Below are 16,925 nucleotides of genomic sequence, written 5' to 3'. Positions count from 1 at the left end.
CTCAGCGCTCACCTCTCCGGCCTCCGCCTCACCGAAGCAAGCCCAGCTCGACCTTTGCCTGGCGGACGTCGATTGCGCAGTCCGGTCGTGGGCATTGTTCGCAGTTCGCCATCAATGGCCTAGGCGGACCTTGTGGCATATGCAACAACCGCTTTGGCTCCCTCGCCGCCTCTTCCACCTTGTTGTTCGCCGGGTTCGGTAAGGTTCAGCACCAGAGTTCATCCCGCAACCTATCTGGATATTGTTTTACAGATTGCAACTCTCTCGACGTTCAACCCCTTTGGCATAGACCACAAGGCTCCTCGGCGGCCCATATTTAGATACCGAGCCCAATATTTTTCCTTCATTTTTTCTTCACCCAGCCCTTCTCGGCCGTTGGAATTTCCATGTTTCTCCTTCGTTTCCATCCTCACAACTGACGAACGAGCCCCGGGCTGCTCCAAATCATCATGACGTCTGCTCACTTCGCTAATGCTCTTGAAGAGCCTGGGCAAATCCGAGTTCCTCTCACTCCATTTGGTTCTCATCAGAAACTCCTTCAGCGAATCCGTGCTGGTGCAGTTTCAGGACCTGACACCCGCATCACCCTCGCCCTGGCCGTCCTGTCCCTTTTTACACTCATCATATATGCCGGCCGTAACAAGTTCGACAAGCTATTGCCCCGTTGGTTGAAGCCCTTCGCCCAAGAGGATGCTCCGCAACCTCGCAAGGGCAGGCGGTGGACCGCGTCGACCTTCTGTCTCGAAATCATCTCCTTCATCGGACTCGCCCTATCCATTGTCTGCGTTATTCTTAATCCCGGTCGTCCGATCTTCATGCTTGAGACTGTTCCATGGCTCGTGGCCACACTCATCACCTCGGTTGATCGCCCAACGAAGACTCCAAAACTCCTCCTGCTTCAATATCTGCTGCTTCTGTTCTCGAGCTTGGCCATCTACGCGGTTCACTTCCTGGATCCTAGAATCGAAATCTCGGGTTCCATCCATGCCTCCAGAGCCATTCTCACTTCTCTCGCCATCATCATAATTGGAAACATGCCTCTGCGGGACCCGTCGTGGGATATCTCGGACATCGGAAGCCCACGCCTCCCGTCATCCAGCCACCTTCGCAGCCCTGAAGACAACCTCACTCTCTTCCAATTCTGGACCATGTCTTGGGTCTATCCTCTGGCATTCGCGGCTAAGAACCGAGAGATCACCGTCGAGGACGTGTGGCAGCTTCCCTTTGAGTTCCAGCACACCCGGTTGTACATGGCCTTCCGCGAGCTTGAAGGCAAGCTTCTACCCTGCCTCATCGAAGCCAATGGGTTGGATCTCTTTCTCGCGACCTCTCTCTCCATAGTTGAAAAAGTTTCTGAGGTGTCTGGCATCCGGTTGACGAGCAAGCTTTACAACGCCCTCGACAACGGCGAACCCTCCGAGGCCGCCCTGTGGTGTGTCGTGATGCTGGGCATCGATTCCATCCGCCAAGTCTCAAAGACCACGGCTGGATGGTACGCTCGCAAGGCGTACGAGAGATCTCGCGGAGAAACCTTCATCGGACTGTTTGGAAAACTCCTGACCCGAGCCGTGCCTGGGTCCGAAAGCACAGAAAAGGATCCCACTGCCGCCGATGCCTATCCTGACTCTCTGCAATCTTCCAGCAAGTTTTCGAGGTTCTTTGCTCGGGTTTGTCGTCGCAAGAAGGCCAAGGTTTCTAGCAACGACGGTCAAGCCCAGTCCGCCTCCAACGCAAAAGTCGTCAACCTGGTCCGTGGGGATACTTACGAAATTTCCCAACGATTCTGGGAATTCTCCAAGGTCATCTCTCAGCCCATCAAGGTCATCTTCACCGTGTACTACCTCATCGACATCATGGGATGGCCGTCGTGCATCGGTTTTGGGCTGATGGTCTTCTTTCTCTCTTTCAACTCCTTGCTTGTTCGCGAGTCCATCAAGCTCGAGCGCGAGAGAGCGGCTCATTCTGACAGGCGCGCCCAGGCGGTGTCGCACTTCGTTGAGGCTAGCCGACCCCTCAAGCTGAACGGCTGGACATCGTCGTGGAGTAGCAGGATCATGAAGTTCCGAGACCTGGAGATGGCCAAACGGCTTCAGATTTCCCATGTTGGTGCGGCAATCTCCTCGGTCAACGTCCTTGGTGGCGCAACGTACCCTCTCGCTAGTATCACCTTGTACACTCTCATCCTTGGACAGGGTCTTCCCAACGACGTCATCTGGCCATCGCTGCAGCTCTTTGGTCACTTGGAGTCCAGTGTCAAGGAGGCATTCGACCTTATCTCGGCATACTGGAAGGCGACCACCCCAGTCGAGCGTGTCAACAAGTACATGTCTGAGCCAGATAGGGATGAGGAGTCCAACACCGCGGCCAGCAAGGACTTTGAGTTCTCCGGTGCATCCTTCTCTCGGCCCTCTACGGATCACTTGGTTCTTCGTGATCTCACCCTCAAGTTCACCACGGGTCTACATGTCATCCGAGGAAAGGTCGGCTCCGGAAAGTCCAGCCTTCTCCTTGCCATGCTCAACGAGATGGAGCACCGGGGTGGCCATTTCTCCAGGCCTGATGAGCCAGTCGCATACGCACAGCAGCTTCCTTGGCTTCAGAACAAGACCATCCGTGAGAACATCCTCTTCCACCAGGGATATGATCCGGTCCGATATCGCGAGGTGCTCAATGCCTGTGCCTTGGTTCCCGATCTTGCTATTTTCCCCAAGGGAGATCAGACCAAGCTGGAGGAGGGAGGCATCGGTCTTTCTGGCGGTCAAAAGGCACGCGTTGCCCTCGCCCGGGCAGTTTACAGCCAATGCCGCATTCTCCTTCTCGACGACCCCCTCGCCCCCCTGGATCACGATACTGCTGCCACCATTGTTAAGCGCTTCCTCTGTGGTCCTTTGGCAGAAGGCCGGACTATCGTCATGGTTACGCACCGTGATGACCTGGTTCTTCGACATTCGGATCAAGTTATTGATATTGCCGATGGTCGTGCGCACGTCTTGTCTCTGCTCGAGCTACAGTCTGAACTCGCCCACCCTCGTCACTCCGACTCCGGACACGTCGGCGCTCAAACCCATGAGACAATCCAGGATGACCAGCCAGGTGACATTGCAGGGACAAAGGAGGCCCCAGAGGAGCCATCTGAGACTGGCGGGGTTCCTCTGTCGATCTTTGTCAGGTACATGACGGCTGGCGGATGGCATCTCTGGATCTTCTTGGCTATTTTCTATGGCCTATCTCGATACTGCGACATCGCCCGAGCCCGCCTCCTCGAGGCATGGGGCAACGAATCCGCCAACACCTCCGAGATCATGATCAGCAGTTACTGGGGCCTTCCCAACCCTAGCCAGCAACCCAAGCCGTGGATTTATGTCTTAGCCGGACTCTCTGGTGCGCAAATTGTATCATACGGCATCGCCCAGCTCCTCCTAGCCCGCATCAGCATCAACGCTGCGCGTGGCCTGTTCAGGATCGCTATCGAGAAGGTTAGCAAAGCTTCGTTCCGCTACCACGACATCACTCCGACGAGTCAGCTGAAGAACCGCCTGATTGCTGATATGGGCATGGTTGATGGCGGCATTCTGTCTCCTCTGGAGTCCTTCGTGTACAACCTGATTGCCCTGATCCTTAGTCTGGTCGCCATTATGACTCACCAGCCATCACTGATCATCATCCTTATCTGCGTCGCATTGCTCTTTGTATACTTTTTCCGACTTTACGTGCCAGTCTCCCGGTGTCTGCGCCGCATGGAGATGAGATACTTGACCCCAATCATCGCCAACATCGGCGTCATGCAAGACGGCCTCGTGACCATCCGCGCGTTGCGGGTCGAGGGTCACTTCCAAGACAGACACTTGGACGCCGTGGATGACTTTCAGAAACAGGATCACTTCTTCTGGAGCATGGCGTTTTGGCTGGACTTCAGACTAGGCACTTCTTCAGCCTGTATGCGCGCCATCTTGATCCTGTTCATGGTGTGGTACGGCACACCCGCGAGTGCAGTTGGTTTCGTCTTGACTCAGACTACTGTTGCGATGAGCGCTGTTCAGCAGCTCTGCGAAAGGTTCGCATCCCTGCAGCTCGACGCGGTTTCGTTGGAACGTGTCAATGCCCTGAACCGAATTCCTGAGGAACCAACTGGCGATATCGAGCCACCTGAGGACTGGCCACGGCCATGCGACAGTGTTTGTTTCAATGCCATGTCGTTCAAGTACGCTGATGACCTCCCCTCTGTTCTTGACAAGGTCTCCTTTGAGATTCCTGGTGGTTCCACATGCGCTGTCTTGGGTCGCACCGGATCCGGCAAGTCGACGATTGCCAACGCCCTCCTAGCGACTCAAGCACCCTGCGACGGTCAAGTCACCATTGGAAGCATTGATCTGTCTCAAGTAAACCGCACAGCCCTGCGAAACCGAGTCACCTTTATTCAGCAAGATCCAACGCTGTTCCCTGGAACCTTGCGTGACAACATTGACCCGGAAGGCAAGTTCACCGACATCGAATGTAACAACGCCATCCATCGTGTCCTTGGTGAAGAATGGGGTCTTTACTCGCAAATTGACGCCGGCGGCAAGAATCTCAGCCAAGGACAACGACAACTCGTGGGCATCGGCCGGGCGGTCCTACGGAGGAGCGGGTTGGTCATCCTGGATGAAGCTACGGCGTCCATCGACCGCGCGACCGCTGCCAGAGTACAGCGTATCTTGAGAGAGGAGTTGTCCAAGAGTACAGTCATCACAATTGCCCACCGCCTTGAGGCGGTGGAGGATGCAAATTGGTGTCTGAGATTAGACCACGGCAAGGTTGTTGAATGCGGCCCGGCGCGACATCTTGGGGGATCACAGAGTGAGTCTCAAGGATACAATCGGAGTTCCTGAGAGATAAAGGTTTGGAGGTTTGTGAACTAAGCTGTCCATAACAACACAAGTCTCAATTCGTGAGCGGTAGAATGGAAAAGAGTCCTAGATTTTGGATAGAAATGTTTTAGATTGCAAGTAGGATAAAAGTTAATGTTTGTTTCTATATAATATGTCTTGCTGAGAAGAAGTCCACATCGAAACAGTGACTCAACCAAAGTTTCAATATTCACACCAAACTATTGGTCTAACTTAGGTTCGAGCATCTCGTCATGGGAACTTGTCGTCATTCATTACGCCGGCCCCTCAATTAGTCTACATGTTTTCAAGGGGTATTGAATCACAGTCAGATTGCCTTCAAAATCATCCACGCATATTAGTATTCTTTGCAGTGCCAATTTCGATCAATCACCTAGCTACTTATGAAAGAATATCGAGTGCTAGTCAGGCATATACAGGTTGCTACTTGCACACTCCAGTGCATACCCGATTTTAGAAGGTGCTATTCTTAATGCGCCTGATATAGTAGCTTAGGAAAAGACATTTAATAAGATTCATTCTTAAGATATATCCTAACAACTGTTTTTTATTCATTTACTGGCCCAGATTTAATATCACTGTTGTGCTTCTGGCCTAAGAATGCACCCTTCGACTACGCACATGCTAGGTATATTCATGTAGCTAAAGCTTGGTTGATAGAATCTGTAATTTTACGTGAATAGCAATGTGTATGTGTGCGAGTAGGAATACTCCCGCTTGAAAGCATGTTTTGGTTGTCAAGTGGCGCCGACATCCCTCTCGTGAGGCCCCCCGTGATCATTTCTAAACACAACTTCCAGGCGCATTCTTCAAGTGCTCATGATCTTTCTTGACTTTCGTTTATTATTGTTCCTATGATACGAAATCCACCATCGTGTATTCTCAAACTACCCTGGCAGAAACAGCAAACAGGCGAACAGCCAAGATATCAGTACCGACCATGTGCCTCCCTGTCCGTTACGTACACCCCATGTGCAGTCACCTTATTGCATCGTCCCATGTTTGGAGCTTGGAGCCATGCATTCGAGCTATTAGTTGGGGTCGAGACTGTTGGGTGCCCTCCAACGTGGACACGAAGGACATCCAGAAGAAGCCGTGGCCCAGCAAATACACGCCGGGGTCATGTATGACGTGTGAAGATGGGAAGAGTAAATAACAAAAGCAATTAGTGGGCTTGGAGTGACCTATGGCAGATGCGTATTGGAAGAATGGGTGCTCGCCATATGATGTAGGGATTAAGGATTATGGTGTCCTTGCGAATTTCAATAAGTGTCACAAACCTCACTCGCGAATTCGGGTGTCTCCGGACAGATTTGGGCTTCTATTTTCTAAGGCAGCTGTTAGGCGTGCCCCAGCAGCTTGCTCTGTCTAATTACTATGCAGAAATCACAGCAGAAGAAACATGCTACCACAGGTTATTTTACCTTAGGCAAACAGCTTGTCCAATATCTTCTCAAACCAACTCCTATATGATAGTTAGCTTCTCTTTATTCTTCTTTATTCTCGAATCACAAAATTAAACTCACGATGGTGGTTGAGGGATATAGTTCTGTTCGTATTCCGCCACAGTATCAAGATCCTTCTTCAGGTCAACATCTTCAGGCTTATGGATTTTTGTTTTGTGGATCAACTTCCATCCAACGTAGAGCACAGGAAAGACCCCAACCATGGTGTACCTATTGCCGTTAGTAGAGTCCATTGATGTTCTTTGGGTCTGTCTCACGAGAAGAGGAAGTCCGGCACGTTCCAGTAACCCTCAAAGGGCAAAAACACGGTGTATCCTCCAACAAAGGTCATGATGAAGGTTCCGACCAATCCATAGTAAGCTGCGTAGGGCATCAAGATAGACTTGTAGGGGAGCGTATCTCGGCTGATTCCCTGTGCTTTGAGCGCACGGTAGAAGCACAGATAGGACACACACATGCAGGAGAAGTTGATGAGCTGGGATGCGGTAACAAGGGACACGAACCAATCCAGGACAACGGCAGTGTTGTTGGAGAGCTGGAGGAATGAAAGCAAGGCGATGAGTAGAACCACAATCACACAGTACAGGGGAACACCATTCCGAGTGCAAATGGTGAAGAACTTGGGCGCCTTTCCTTCCAGGGCAAGACCATAGAGCGATCGCGAAGCGCAGTACACGTAGGAGTTGCCGGCGGAAAAGGCAGACAGCAACACCATGGCGTTGACAATATGGGGAAGGACTGGGATTCCAAGTCGGTTCATGGCGACGACGTAGGGTGAGGCTGCGGCACCGGGCTCGGCATTCTTGAAGGCAGCCGACAGCTCTGCGTCGTTGAAGGGAACCAGGATTCCCACGCAGAGCGATCCAAGGACGAAGAATGTTGTGAGACGGTAGAACACGGCATTGAAGGCCCGGGGCATGATGGATCGCGGGTTCTCGGCCTCTCCAGCAGCCATGGAGACGTAGTCGGGACCGGCAATGGTGAAGGAAGCTTGAATCACACACTGGAGGAATCCGAGGAAGCGACCCAGCGAGCCTCCGTAGTACAGCTCAGTAAAAGCACCTGGATTTTTCCAATACCGGAACCCGAAAGCGTCGTGTTGGGGGTTTCCGCCGACCATGACGATGAAGGTGAAGATGATGAGGCCGATGATGAGGAGAACCTTGCCGAGGGCAGCCCAGAATTCAGTTTCGCCGTACCATTGCACAGCGAGGACATTGATGAGCGCATATAGTACGATGATGATGGCAATGATGGCGCCTGTTGGAACAGCATCGCTCCAGAAATGGATGATCAGGTTGCACGCGGTGACCTCGAAAGGGACAAGCACGGCCTCGAAGACGAAGAAGTTCCAGCCAGCAGCAAAGCCAAAGGCCTCGTCAACATAGCGACCAGCGAATCGAATAAAAGGGGACGAAATAGGCAGGTAGGTCACCATCTCAGCCATGCACAGGGTGATGGCCAGGATAAAACTGCACCAGATTGTGAAGGCGATGAACAAGCTAGCAGGGCCTCCATTGAGCAGACCTTTGCCGATTTGAACCTGCAAGACGACAAGACAGACATGGATGAGCACATGGAACGCAATTTCACGGGGAGTAAGGCCGGTTCATCTCATAAGTACGCACATAAAGAGCAGTGCCGATGGTACCACCAATGCCAATGAGCTGGATATGGCGGGCTTTGAGCTTGCGGTGGGTGGCATCTTTGTTGACCGTGTGGGAAAGTGTCATGTGAAGGTCGTCGATAGGTGAGGGAAGCGATTCGGGGCCGCCTCTCTTCTCATGGTCGGACGAGTAGGCCGGCGGTGTCGAGGATATGCCAGTTGAAGCCATCGCAGATCTAATGAGTGGTCGTTGACGTTTGAGTCGGGTGAGGTTCGAAAGAGAGACTATCGGTGTCTCTCAATGGAGAGATTTGAAGAGGGAAAAGAAGATGGCGAAGAATTCCATGGGCCGTAAGGCGAAGTTAGACTGAGGGCGTGGTTTCTTTTCTCGCGCGCTCTGGCTAGGTATTTCCCAAAAACGATGTCTCAAAATGGCGACTTGGTAACACAAACCGATGCACGCAGAATGCCAAGAGAGGAATGCAGAGCCAAGGAGCCTAGACGGAACCAACAGCCGGGCCATCGGCGAGGTTTATATACGGGCGCCGATCCGCCGTATCGCAGTAGCTCCCATAGTAGGTACTACTACACCAAGTCTCCATATCTATACGACGTAAGTTACGGAGTACAGTCCACATGCTGCCTATCTACACCTCGGCGATCCAAGTCCCGTGTGGAGAGACACGGCCGCACATGGGTGTCGCACGTAATCTACGCCCGGGATGAGAGAAGACGGTGCTGCTGATGCTGGTTCTCGAGAAGAGGAACCCACCAATTCGCAGGCCTACAGCTCGGAGTCGACGAAGAGAGGCGCCTCGGTGGCGTCCAACGTACATATCCGCGTCTTCAGGGCTGTCGCGTGGAATTTCTTGCATGGGAGATTTTCTCCCGGGCTTTCGTTGGCTCTCGAGGCCGCGGCCCAGCATACCCGATATGGAGAAGATTGACGGCGACGTTCAGCGACTGGGGGTCCATGTTGGTTCCCCTTTGCAGGCCAATAGGGACCCTGATTATTGATTGCCATGTCTGACCACGCTCGACCTCGACTGCAACTGTCCCGTCGTGGAGGGGCACGCAGTTGCTCCCCGCGCAAGAGGCGAAGAGTTGGGCCGAGAGGCTGCAAAATAGCCTCATCCCCAGAGCGCCGGAGCGCATCCCCAGAGCGCCTCTCCCCCTAGCGTACAGGGCGCTAGCTCCGATAAGGGCCTGGGGCGTCGCGCTACAGCAAGCCCCCGTTCCCTTCGGGGACTCCGTCCTGCGCAAGTAAGTACGGAGTAAGCCGCTTGGGCTTCCCCCACGGGCGACGAGGCACGTCTAAGACGCCATGGGAGAGAGATCGACATCGACCCTGCGCTACGTTGCAATTTCTTGGTGCTCGATGCCGACAATTGTGTGCGTGTGCGTGTGTGGTTCTGAAGGTTCTGGCGTTTCGCCGGAGAGCAGTAGGGCTTATTACCTAGTTTGAGGAATGAATGATACGACTCGGACTGAAAGAACATGTATGGCGACATCCACAGCAGTTATATTTCCTTTACATAAAACACCCCATCAACCGTCACAACCAACCTCGGCACCCTCCCCCAGCAGCATCCTACGCTGTAAGTCTAGCCTCATTTCCAGATTCCGTCTCCAATCCCAAACCTTTTCTAATCCCTCACATCCATCACCACTCACTCGTTAGCCCGGGTGTCGGTCAAGGTCTATCCGCCTCCAAGCTCATCCCCTCCCTGTTCCCCGGCCTCAATCCCTGCGCCCCATGCTGCCAGGAAAACAATCAGACGAACCGCCACCTCAGCTCTCATCCTCCTCGTCCCAGAGTACGACGCTGGTCCCGTGGTCACCACGCCATCAATTGGGTGTTCCCCCCCGCGGGCGCTGCGAGATACAACGTTCCGTTGGAGCTTCCCTGTCGAGCGTCTCCCAAATGCTGGAACATACCTAACAACCAATGCCATCTTCTCACACCCTGTCCCCTGTGTCGCTTGTGCCATTGGTCCGTGAACGACACCCCACCCGTTGAGAAAGCTCCGAAGGTCCAGAAAGTCCAACTTCTTCCACTCAAGCGCCGCGCGGGGATGCCGCTGTTGGACAGTCGGTCCCCCTCTCTTCCGTAAACGGACTGTACCTATCGGCAGAACGGCTCACACCGGTGCTGTTGAAAAGGATGCCCACATATTAACCTTATCGAAAGCCTGTTAGGAGCCTTTCCTAATACTCAGTTACCTTGAATGAATCGACGCATTGCCGATCCTCCAGGACCCAGCATCGAATCATAAGGGCCCGTAGCTCGTCATCGCTGCACCATGACGGGCTAGACTGTTTAGGCAGCAGGATAACTGCATCGACCATGTTCACCAAGACCCCGAAGCTCAGGGTTACCGAAACGGGTGGTTCCACAGCGTTGGAAAGCGTCTCTCTTGGCGGTCATACCACAGCCCAAACCGCGATAACCGAGGATGCGAACCGAGGATGTGGAGGAGAGGTCCTTCTCAAGGCCGTGGTCTGACACATGAATCACAAGAGGGAGCGTGCGTGGACGTTCAGGTAAGAAGCAAAAACAAAAACATCAGATTGTCGTATCTCAGGGATATCTTGGGAGCGTGTGCTCAGCGCCATGCCTGTGTTGCCGACCACAGCCCAGCACCAAATCCCCACCTGACGCCGCATAGAATATCAAAACAATCAAGGGCATATGCACCTCGAGCCCAGCCCATTGGTGCCTCCTGAGCCGGCATAGCGGTCTCTCAGATCTTGCTCCGTACAACCAGGTTTGCCCCCCTCCTCCTTGTGGTCACATGGGTTGGTCTCGGTGTCGCCGTAGACACATCTCCAGGGCTGTCATGGCAGAGTACAAGCTCTTGTCCACCGCCAATCACGAACGACGTCCAAGTCCCATCAATCACACCCATTATTCCATCCTTGTCGGTAACTCCCGCTGTCAAACCTCCCCGGCCTTCTCAAATGTCATTTTCATCTCGTCCTCAAAATATGGCATCAAACGATCGTCATATCAACTTGGGTATCGTCCAAAAGAGCGTGGCTTCACTTCAGCCTCGGTTCTCCTCCTTACAATTCGTCCCTAATGTTCTGGACCTTCTCTTTAACTGCCTCTGTCGCCTGGCTCGCTGCGTTGGCCAGACTTCCGACACTTGCAGCCGCCGTGGTGTAGGCTGCGTGTAGTCTTGAGAGCACACTTTCAGAGAAGGAGGGTTCCTTCCCACTAATAAGCTCTGATACAAGCTCATTCACCGCCTCGTATTGCTTCGACGCGTCACCGGCGACGGTGGCAGCAGAGTCCGATGCAGAGTGTGCCTTGTTTGTTACAGCGTCAGTTGCTGCAGCGGCATAAGAACCAATATCACTGAAGATATGCTCATACCAAGCAATCTGTGCAGTGTGTGTCGGCTCTCCATAGACCTGCGCACTGATTTCCGCTACGACATTGCCCCAAGTGTCGGCAATGGCAATGCCAGCATTCGAGATTTGCTCGTTCGCAGCATCAACAACGGAGGAAACGGAGTCGTCCACTGCCTGAGCAGCCGACGCAACGCCATTGCCCGCTGCGGAAAGAGCAGAAGCTGCCGACTCGTAGGCCACGGACGCAATTGAAGAAGCAGACTCAGCGACATTGGTTGGAGTTGAGGTGGGGGTAGGCGTAGCCGTCATGGACGAAAGCGCCGATGAGGCTCCAGCCATGAAGCTATAGTATCGATCCTGGGCAATTCCAAGACCAGCGTAATAGTTGAACTTGGCCTGCTCATAATATTTCTCCATGACAGTTGACGGAGTCGGCGTGGCACTGGTGGCGAGGCCGAGTGCAATAAGAGCACTCTGATACTGCACCTCAGCCCAAAGTCGCCCTTCGTTGAGTCTTTGAGCGGCGATTGCCTCGACATTCTGCCAGTCCACAAAGGTAGGGGTCGTGGTGGGGGTTGCAGGCGTGCCCTTAATGCCCTCCACGGCATTGTTGAACTTTTCGCTGGCCGCCGAGACGGCACTCTGGTAAGCGTTGGAGACCGAGGATAAGAGCTGCCCATGGACAGGTTTGGGAGTTCCATAAATCTGGGCAGACACAACGGAGAGCGCACTCGAGTATTGCTCAGATGCACGAGAGACGGCGCTAGAGTAGGCTGCCTGGGCAGCGCCCGTAGCTTTCCCAACGACGTCGTCGTCTTCGTAATCCTCGAGAACTATCTGGCGGTTAGGGACTTCTTGGGCAGCAGCACCGAACATTACGCGTTTGACGGGCTTTTCCTCTGAAATCGGCGTCTCATCACGGAGAACATCTTCGTCGATGTCGGTGTGGCTAGACTCATCTTCACCATCCACGGAAGCCGGTTCTTCGCTCTCGTTGCTGGCGATTGTGTAAGTACCATCACCCACAAGCGCCTCAGATGCTTCTGAAACAAGATAATCGGTCAAGGTCGCGTCCTCGTGTTCGGCAGCATCCGTAGCATCAGTGGCATCGGGAGAAGAAGACGCCTCTGAAATCTCACTGGACAACTCCTCAACCACACTGGCGATAGACTCAGGCTCCGCAATTGGTAGGTCCTCCGCAGTTTCCAAGATCTGGTCCGCAATGCTGCTAAGTGTCTCTTTGGCTTCGTCCATGAGGCTCGAGGCTTCGGTGCTGATTTCCTCGATCGTGTCTGTAGCAACTAAAGACGTCTTGTCGATGTTGTCGGAAGGTTCGCTTGCTCCAGCCAAACTGATAGTCTCGGTCTCGGTGCCGTCAGCCAAGCTAATCGTGACAGTTTCGGCATCATCAGCTGAGTCGTCTTGATCAGCTTCGGGTATCGACGAGGTGGCTTCCTCAATGGGCTCTCCGACCAAAGAGTCAAACTCCTCAAACCTGAGTTCAGGCTCTCTAGCAGCGGTGGTAGGGGCGGCGTCATCGTCAGTGGATGATGTATCGATAGATGCGGTGTCCTTTTCGTCAAAAACAGATTCTGCGTACGAGAACTCAGTATCACTGATGTCCTCGACAACGGCTTCAGTAGCTGCTTGTTCCTTCTCGGCAGCCGCGACAGTGGCGGCCAAAGTGGCAGCCTCAGCAGCCATCTTCATTTCCTCGCTGTCGAAGTTATCTGTAGCATCCCCAGCAGAAATCTTCCAGCGAGCGACCTCTTTAAGTCGAGCCAGTTCCCTAGCCGCAGCCGAGGCGATTTCCATGCCTTCATCTTCCACCTGCGCCGAGGCATCTTGAGCCTCCAGCAAGGCAGGGTGGGTGACGATGAGTTGCTTGAGCTGCTCAGTCCACTCGTTGAGAGTGGCTTTCAACTCGTGGTATTTGGCCCAGTCCTTGTAGGTGACGCCCTCTGTCCAGGCCCATCTCATGCCAATGTGCTGCAGGGCAAGATTCCGGGTCTCGTCAAGGATCTGGAAGTGGACATCGGCGACGGCAATGACGGTGTTCTGCAGCTCCTTGTCGTAGCTTTCGCGCCACTGTCGAATTGCCAGTGCCCTCGTCTTAATGGCCACACCCGCGGATCGAACGGCGTCGAGAACTTGTCCTTGGACGCTATCCGGCCTCTCGTCAGCCACTTCCACAAGCGATGAGATCTTGGATTTGAGTTCCCGGAGCTCTAAATCAATGGTGGACTCGAGCTCGTCAAATAGTGCCCTGCCGGTGACCTTGGCATTTTGCTCAATCATGCGATCCGCAATCTCGTCGACACGGTCCTCCATATCAGCAGCACCGTCGTCAGCCTGTGTAGCAAACTTGTTCTGCCAGGTCTCAAGATCCTGGGCAACCATCTCGCGAGCTTTCCTGCGGCCTTCGGTCTCGTTCTCGTCGGCCGGCGGTGCCTGCACGGGGTTGACATACTGGCCGGCAACGTCCTCGGCTTCAAGATCAGAATTGGGCTCAGGGCTGGGCTCAGGGACCTCCTTAGTCTTGAGGCTTTCACTAGCCACAGGTTGCTGCGAGGTGGTTTCCGGAGAAGCTGTACTCTGCGGGGCTGGCTTGATGAACGATGAGGGCACTGAATCCGTCACAGAGCTAAAAACGCTATGTCAGCGATATGTGTTTGGGGGGAGGTATGAAGGAACTCACCTGGATGGTACCTTTTCTTGCGAGGCTTGGGAGGTCTTGACCTTGTCCCGGGCATTGAAACGTCCGAGACGCTCTCCAATGCGAACCAGCTGAGGTTCTACGTTCTCGTTGTAGACAACTCGCAAGTGAGGCCAGACTTTAGCGTCTAGGAAGACATACGACTTGTTCCATGCCCAGTAGGCAGTGGGGAGGGCGGTACTAGTGGTGAAATCCGAGGCCGCATCATAGCCCTTGATCATGTATGGGTGGACAAACTCGTAGCCCGGGAGAACGTACTCGTAATATACTTGGAGGGCGTTGGTGCGAGCAATGTCGTAGTATGGACCAACGGTATAGGTGGCCTGGCTCACATACGGGGCAACAGACTCATCGTACTTCTCCTGCGCGATACCTTGGTACTTGGCAAGCTGAGGTTGTCCGTTCTTCTGCCACTGGGCCCAGGCGTGCTCCTGTGCTTTCTCCACCCAGGGGGCTCCATATTGGATAGCGTATGCGCGAGTGGGCTTCCAGGCCCTCTCATGGACGGTCTCGTAGTATGGTCGAGCAATCTCGACGTAGGGTGCGGCGAATTCGTCGTAGTAGGGTTGGAGATGAGGTGACACGGCGTTCTTGACTTGGAAGTAGGGTCGGCAGATGAACGGTGAGCTCTCGTCGCAAGTCTCGGGGGAGGAGGGGCATCGGAAGAGGATGGTGAGGATGGCAGCCCAGGTCGCGAGTCTATAATATCCACAAATCAGTTGGTGATGTCCTGCAGATGATGATGCCATGCGACTGTAGCGACTGCAGCATCTGCAGCGACAGGACGCGCCATGCACGAGGCCAGCCACAAAGTCTGGGCTGATAGGGACGTGGCAACGGGAGAAACGAACCTTGCGACGACGTTGAACGTCCAGAGCAGGGGACTGCGGCGCTTCCTGCTGGTCCTTCGACGACCAAGAGGCTGGCCATTCGACTTGCCGTTGATGTGGGCGGCGCCGTTGCCAGTCATGATGGAACCGGCAGACTCGGCCATGGCGGAGGTGGTGCTGTTATCGGAGCTGGCTGCGACCGGCGGCAGCTCGTCGCGCGGCGGGAGGGCGAAGTGAGGCCGGCTGTTGGAGGCCACGCAGAGTCGTGATGATGGGTAGAAGATGCAGCGAATCAAGAAAGCGAGCAATGTCGCGACAAAGCCGGTTGGTGGAGCGAGAGGAAGCTGAGGAGCTGAGGAAGCTCTGGCAGTTGGCGACGCCGTGAAGCCAATCGACCTATGTGGACTTTTTGCCTGGGGCGAAGCTTTGCCTGGGACAAAGCTTGCAGGGGTTCGTCGCTTCAGGTTCCGTGAACGCCGGGGGATTTTCCTGCGACGCGACACGAGACGAAAGCGAGACAGGCGGCGCAAACGAGGATGGAGACGAAGGGTTCTTCAAACCGCGGGCTGGATTTATGAATCGTAGGCGAGCATTATTCTTAGGACGTCAGTGAGTAAAAAGAGGGAGTGGTGAAGCCGGATTGACGCCTTTGATCCCAGACCCGAACGCCCGCGGTGTGGTCCCAGTGGTGTCATCTCCCCCCCACCAGGTTTTAGCAGTTCGCTTCCAAGCCTGGGTGGCCTAGACCGCCTAGGTACACCACCTTGAGACACTGCAGCGACTCTGCGCCGCTATCAGAAGCACGCAGACGTCATCGAAGTCGACCGAAGCTTGATTTGCTATCTTGATCTCCAACATATTTTTCGATACAAGGCACAGTAAAAGGTGCTAACGGGTAGACTCAGCGACAGCCAGCCATTTGGGAACGCGCAACCAAGTGTTGGAGCCAGAGGCAATCCGAGTTCAACTCATCTACGTCACATCGCGGGCGTTGAACAGCCAAGAACGTGTTGGGGATGCATTCCAATTACAGCTACATATCGGCCAATATTTTGCAAGTAATGGAAGCAATGACTTCATGAGGGGTACTTGATTGGCTTCATAGAAACGCGATGCCATGTTGAAGTTGACTCAAGAAGTTTGCGCACAATGCTATGGCAGCTCAAGTCATTAACAGCTTCTTAAGGCAAACCCGTGGCAACAGTTCGCTTTGACCGAGGGTACTTCAAATGGCGCAATCCATTCCTTACTCATTATAACATTTAGGGACAACGTCGAGATGAGACCCAAATCTGCTATGTTTGCTTCATCTACGAAACAAAAATGAATTACTCCATAGCCCAGATGATCATAGCCAGTAGACCACCTCTTAACGATACGACGATCCCTTCCCATGTGACAGATGCCGCTTTATATGTACCCATGACATCAGCCCGTGCACGCATCATGCTCCGAGGCCGTTCGTTGAACCGGCGAATGAGCACTCTGGCACGTGAGAGCACTTTGGAACGCATTGTGGAAGCATCGGATCATTATATAATCCGGAGACAATCCGCCAACTTGTTTGATGTTGTTATTAGCACAGGCAACTTTGTTATTCACACGTGTGCGGTACATGGCTTTTGTATGAGTGCACCATATTATATTGTGTAGCCCTCACCTCTTTGCGGCATAGACTCTATCCAAAATAGCAAGTGCGCAGAAAGTCGTGTGTACGAGGAAGGGGAAACAGGAAGAAAACTTTACCACCTGGAAACTAAGAAAGAAATGCTAAAGAAAGAAATTAGCCATATCGTTTCCATCATAAGTCCTATTATCAGGTTAGGTAGCCTAATTTTTAGGATGCAAGTTATCAGGCGTACGCGTAGACGGATCAGTCGAGGACCCTGTGTTCGTACCACTCACCGCACCTAAGCCACCAGAGCCCAGGCGCCCACCAACCGCCACCTGGCAGCCAACTGCTCACTGCAGAACGCAGCCCCAGCACTAAGAAGCAAGTCGGAACCGTGGTGGCAATTAGCGGCAGTGCCTTGTCTCTCCAACAGCCACCCAACATTACTGCGA

At 53.7% G+C, this 16,925-nt stretch overlaps 4 protein-coding genes across 4 annotated transcripts; 2 read left to right on the top strand and 2 right to left on the bottom strand.

Annotated features, from left to right (window-relative positions):
* The first annotated feature begins 27 nt into the window (after positions 1–27).
* Positions 28–5,037, top strand: BGZ61DRAFT_439788 (uncharacterized protein). Its single transcript, XM_046244393.1, has one exon. It carries the CDS (start codon positions 450–452, stop codon positions 4,866–4,868), a length of 4,419 nt encoding a protein of 1,472 aa, XP_046113010.1. The 5' UTR covers positions 28–449; the 3' UTR covers positions 4,869–5,037.
* A 1,274-nt stretch (positions 5,038–6,311) lies between these two features.
* On the bottom strand, positions 6,312–8,187 carry BGZ61DRAFT_337645 (amino acid permease/ SLC12A domain-containing protein; the record flags this gene model as incomplete). The annotated part of the gene is made up of 4 exons (XM_046239063.1): positions 6,312–6,351; positions 6,413–6,562; positions 6,610–7,895; positions 7,981–8,187. The coding sequence occupies 4 exons, from the start codon at positions 8,185–8,187 to the stop codon at positions 6,312–6,314; spliced, it is 1,683 nt and encodes a 560-aa protein (XP_046113009.1).
* Positions 8,188–9,070: 883 nt separating this feature from the next.
* Positions 9,071–10,250, top strand: BGZ61DRAFT_29475 (uncharacterized protein). Its single transcript, XM_046238617.1, has one exon. It carries the CDS (start codon positions 9,431–9,433, stop codon positions 10,070–10,072), a length of 642 nt encoding a protein of 213 aa, XP_046113008.1. The 5' UTR covers positions 9,071–9,430; the 3' UTR covers positions 10,073–10,250.
* A 604-nt stretch (positions 10,251–10,854) lies between these two features.
* BGZ61DRAFT_29480 (uncharacterized protein) lies at positions 10,855–15,477 on the bottom strand. The gene is made up of 3 exons (XM_046238619.1): positions 14,883–15,477; positions 14,014–14,730; positions 10,855–13,959 (listed from the first exon to the last, which is right to left on the bottom strand). Exons 1-3 carry the CDS (start codon positions 15,023–15,025, stop codon positions 11,025–11,027), a joined length of 3,795 nt encoding a protein of 1,264 aa, XP_046113007.1. The 5' UTR covers positions 15,026–15,477; the 3' UTR covers positions 10,855–11,024.
* Between the last annotated feature and the right edge of the window lie 1,448 nt (positions 15,478–16,925).

The sequence above is a fragment of the Ilyonectria robusta genome, assembly GCF_021365365.1.
Source record: "Ilyonectria robusta strain PMI_751 chromosome Unknown BGZ61scaffold_1, whole genome shotgun sequence".
Classification (NCBI taxonomy): domain Eukaryota; kingdom Fungi; phylum Ascomycota; class Sordariomycetes; order Hypocreales; family Nectriaceae; genus Ilyonectria; species Ilyonectria robusta.
Note: the sequence above shows the minus strand (reverse complement) of the source record. Positions and strands in the feature narration are given on the sequence as shown.

Bases quoted from the DNA above. Each gene is read 5' to 3' on its own strand.
- BGZ61DRAFT_439788 (XM_046244393.1), top strand. From the start codon at position 450: ATGACGTCTGCTCACTTCGCTAATGCTCTTGAAGAGCCTGGGCAAATC.
- BGZ61DRAFT_29475 (XM_046238617.1), top strand. From the start codon at position 9,431: ATGATACGACTCGGACTGAAAGAACATGTATGGCGACATCCACAGCAG.
- BGZ61DRAFT_29480 (XM_046238619.1), bottom strand. From the start codon at position 15,025: ATGGCCGAGTCTGCCGGTTCCATCATGACTGGCAACGGCGCCGCCCAC. The intron at 14,731-14,882 runs GTTCGTTTCTCC...TGGATATTATAG, and splicing joins ACGTTCAACGTCGTCGCAAG to ACTCGCGACCTGGGCTGCCA. The intron at 13,960-14,013 runs GTGAGTTCCTTC...TAGCGTTTTTAG, and splicing joins CAAGAAAAGGTACCATCCAG to CTCTGTGACGGATTCAGTGC.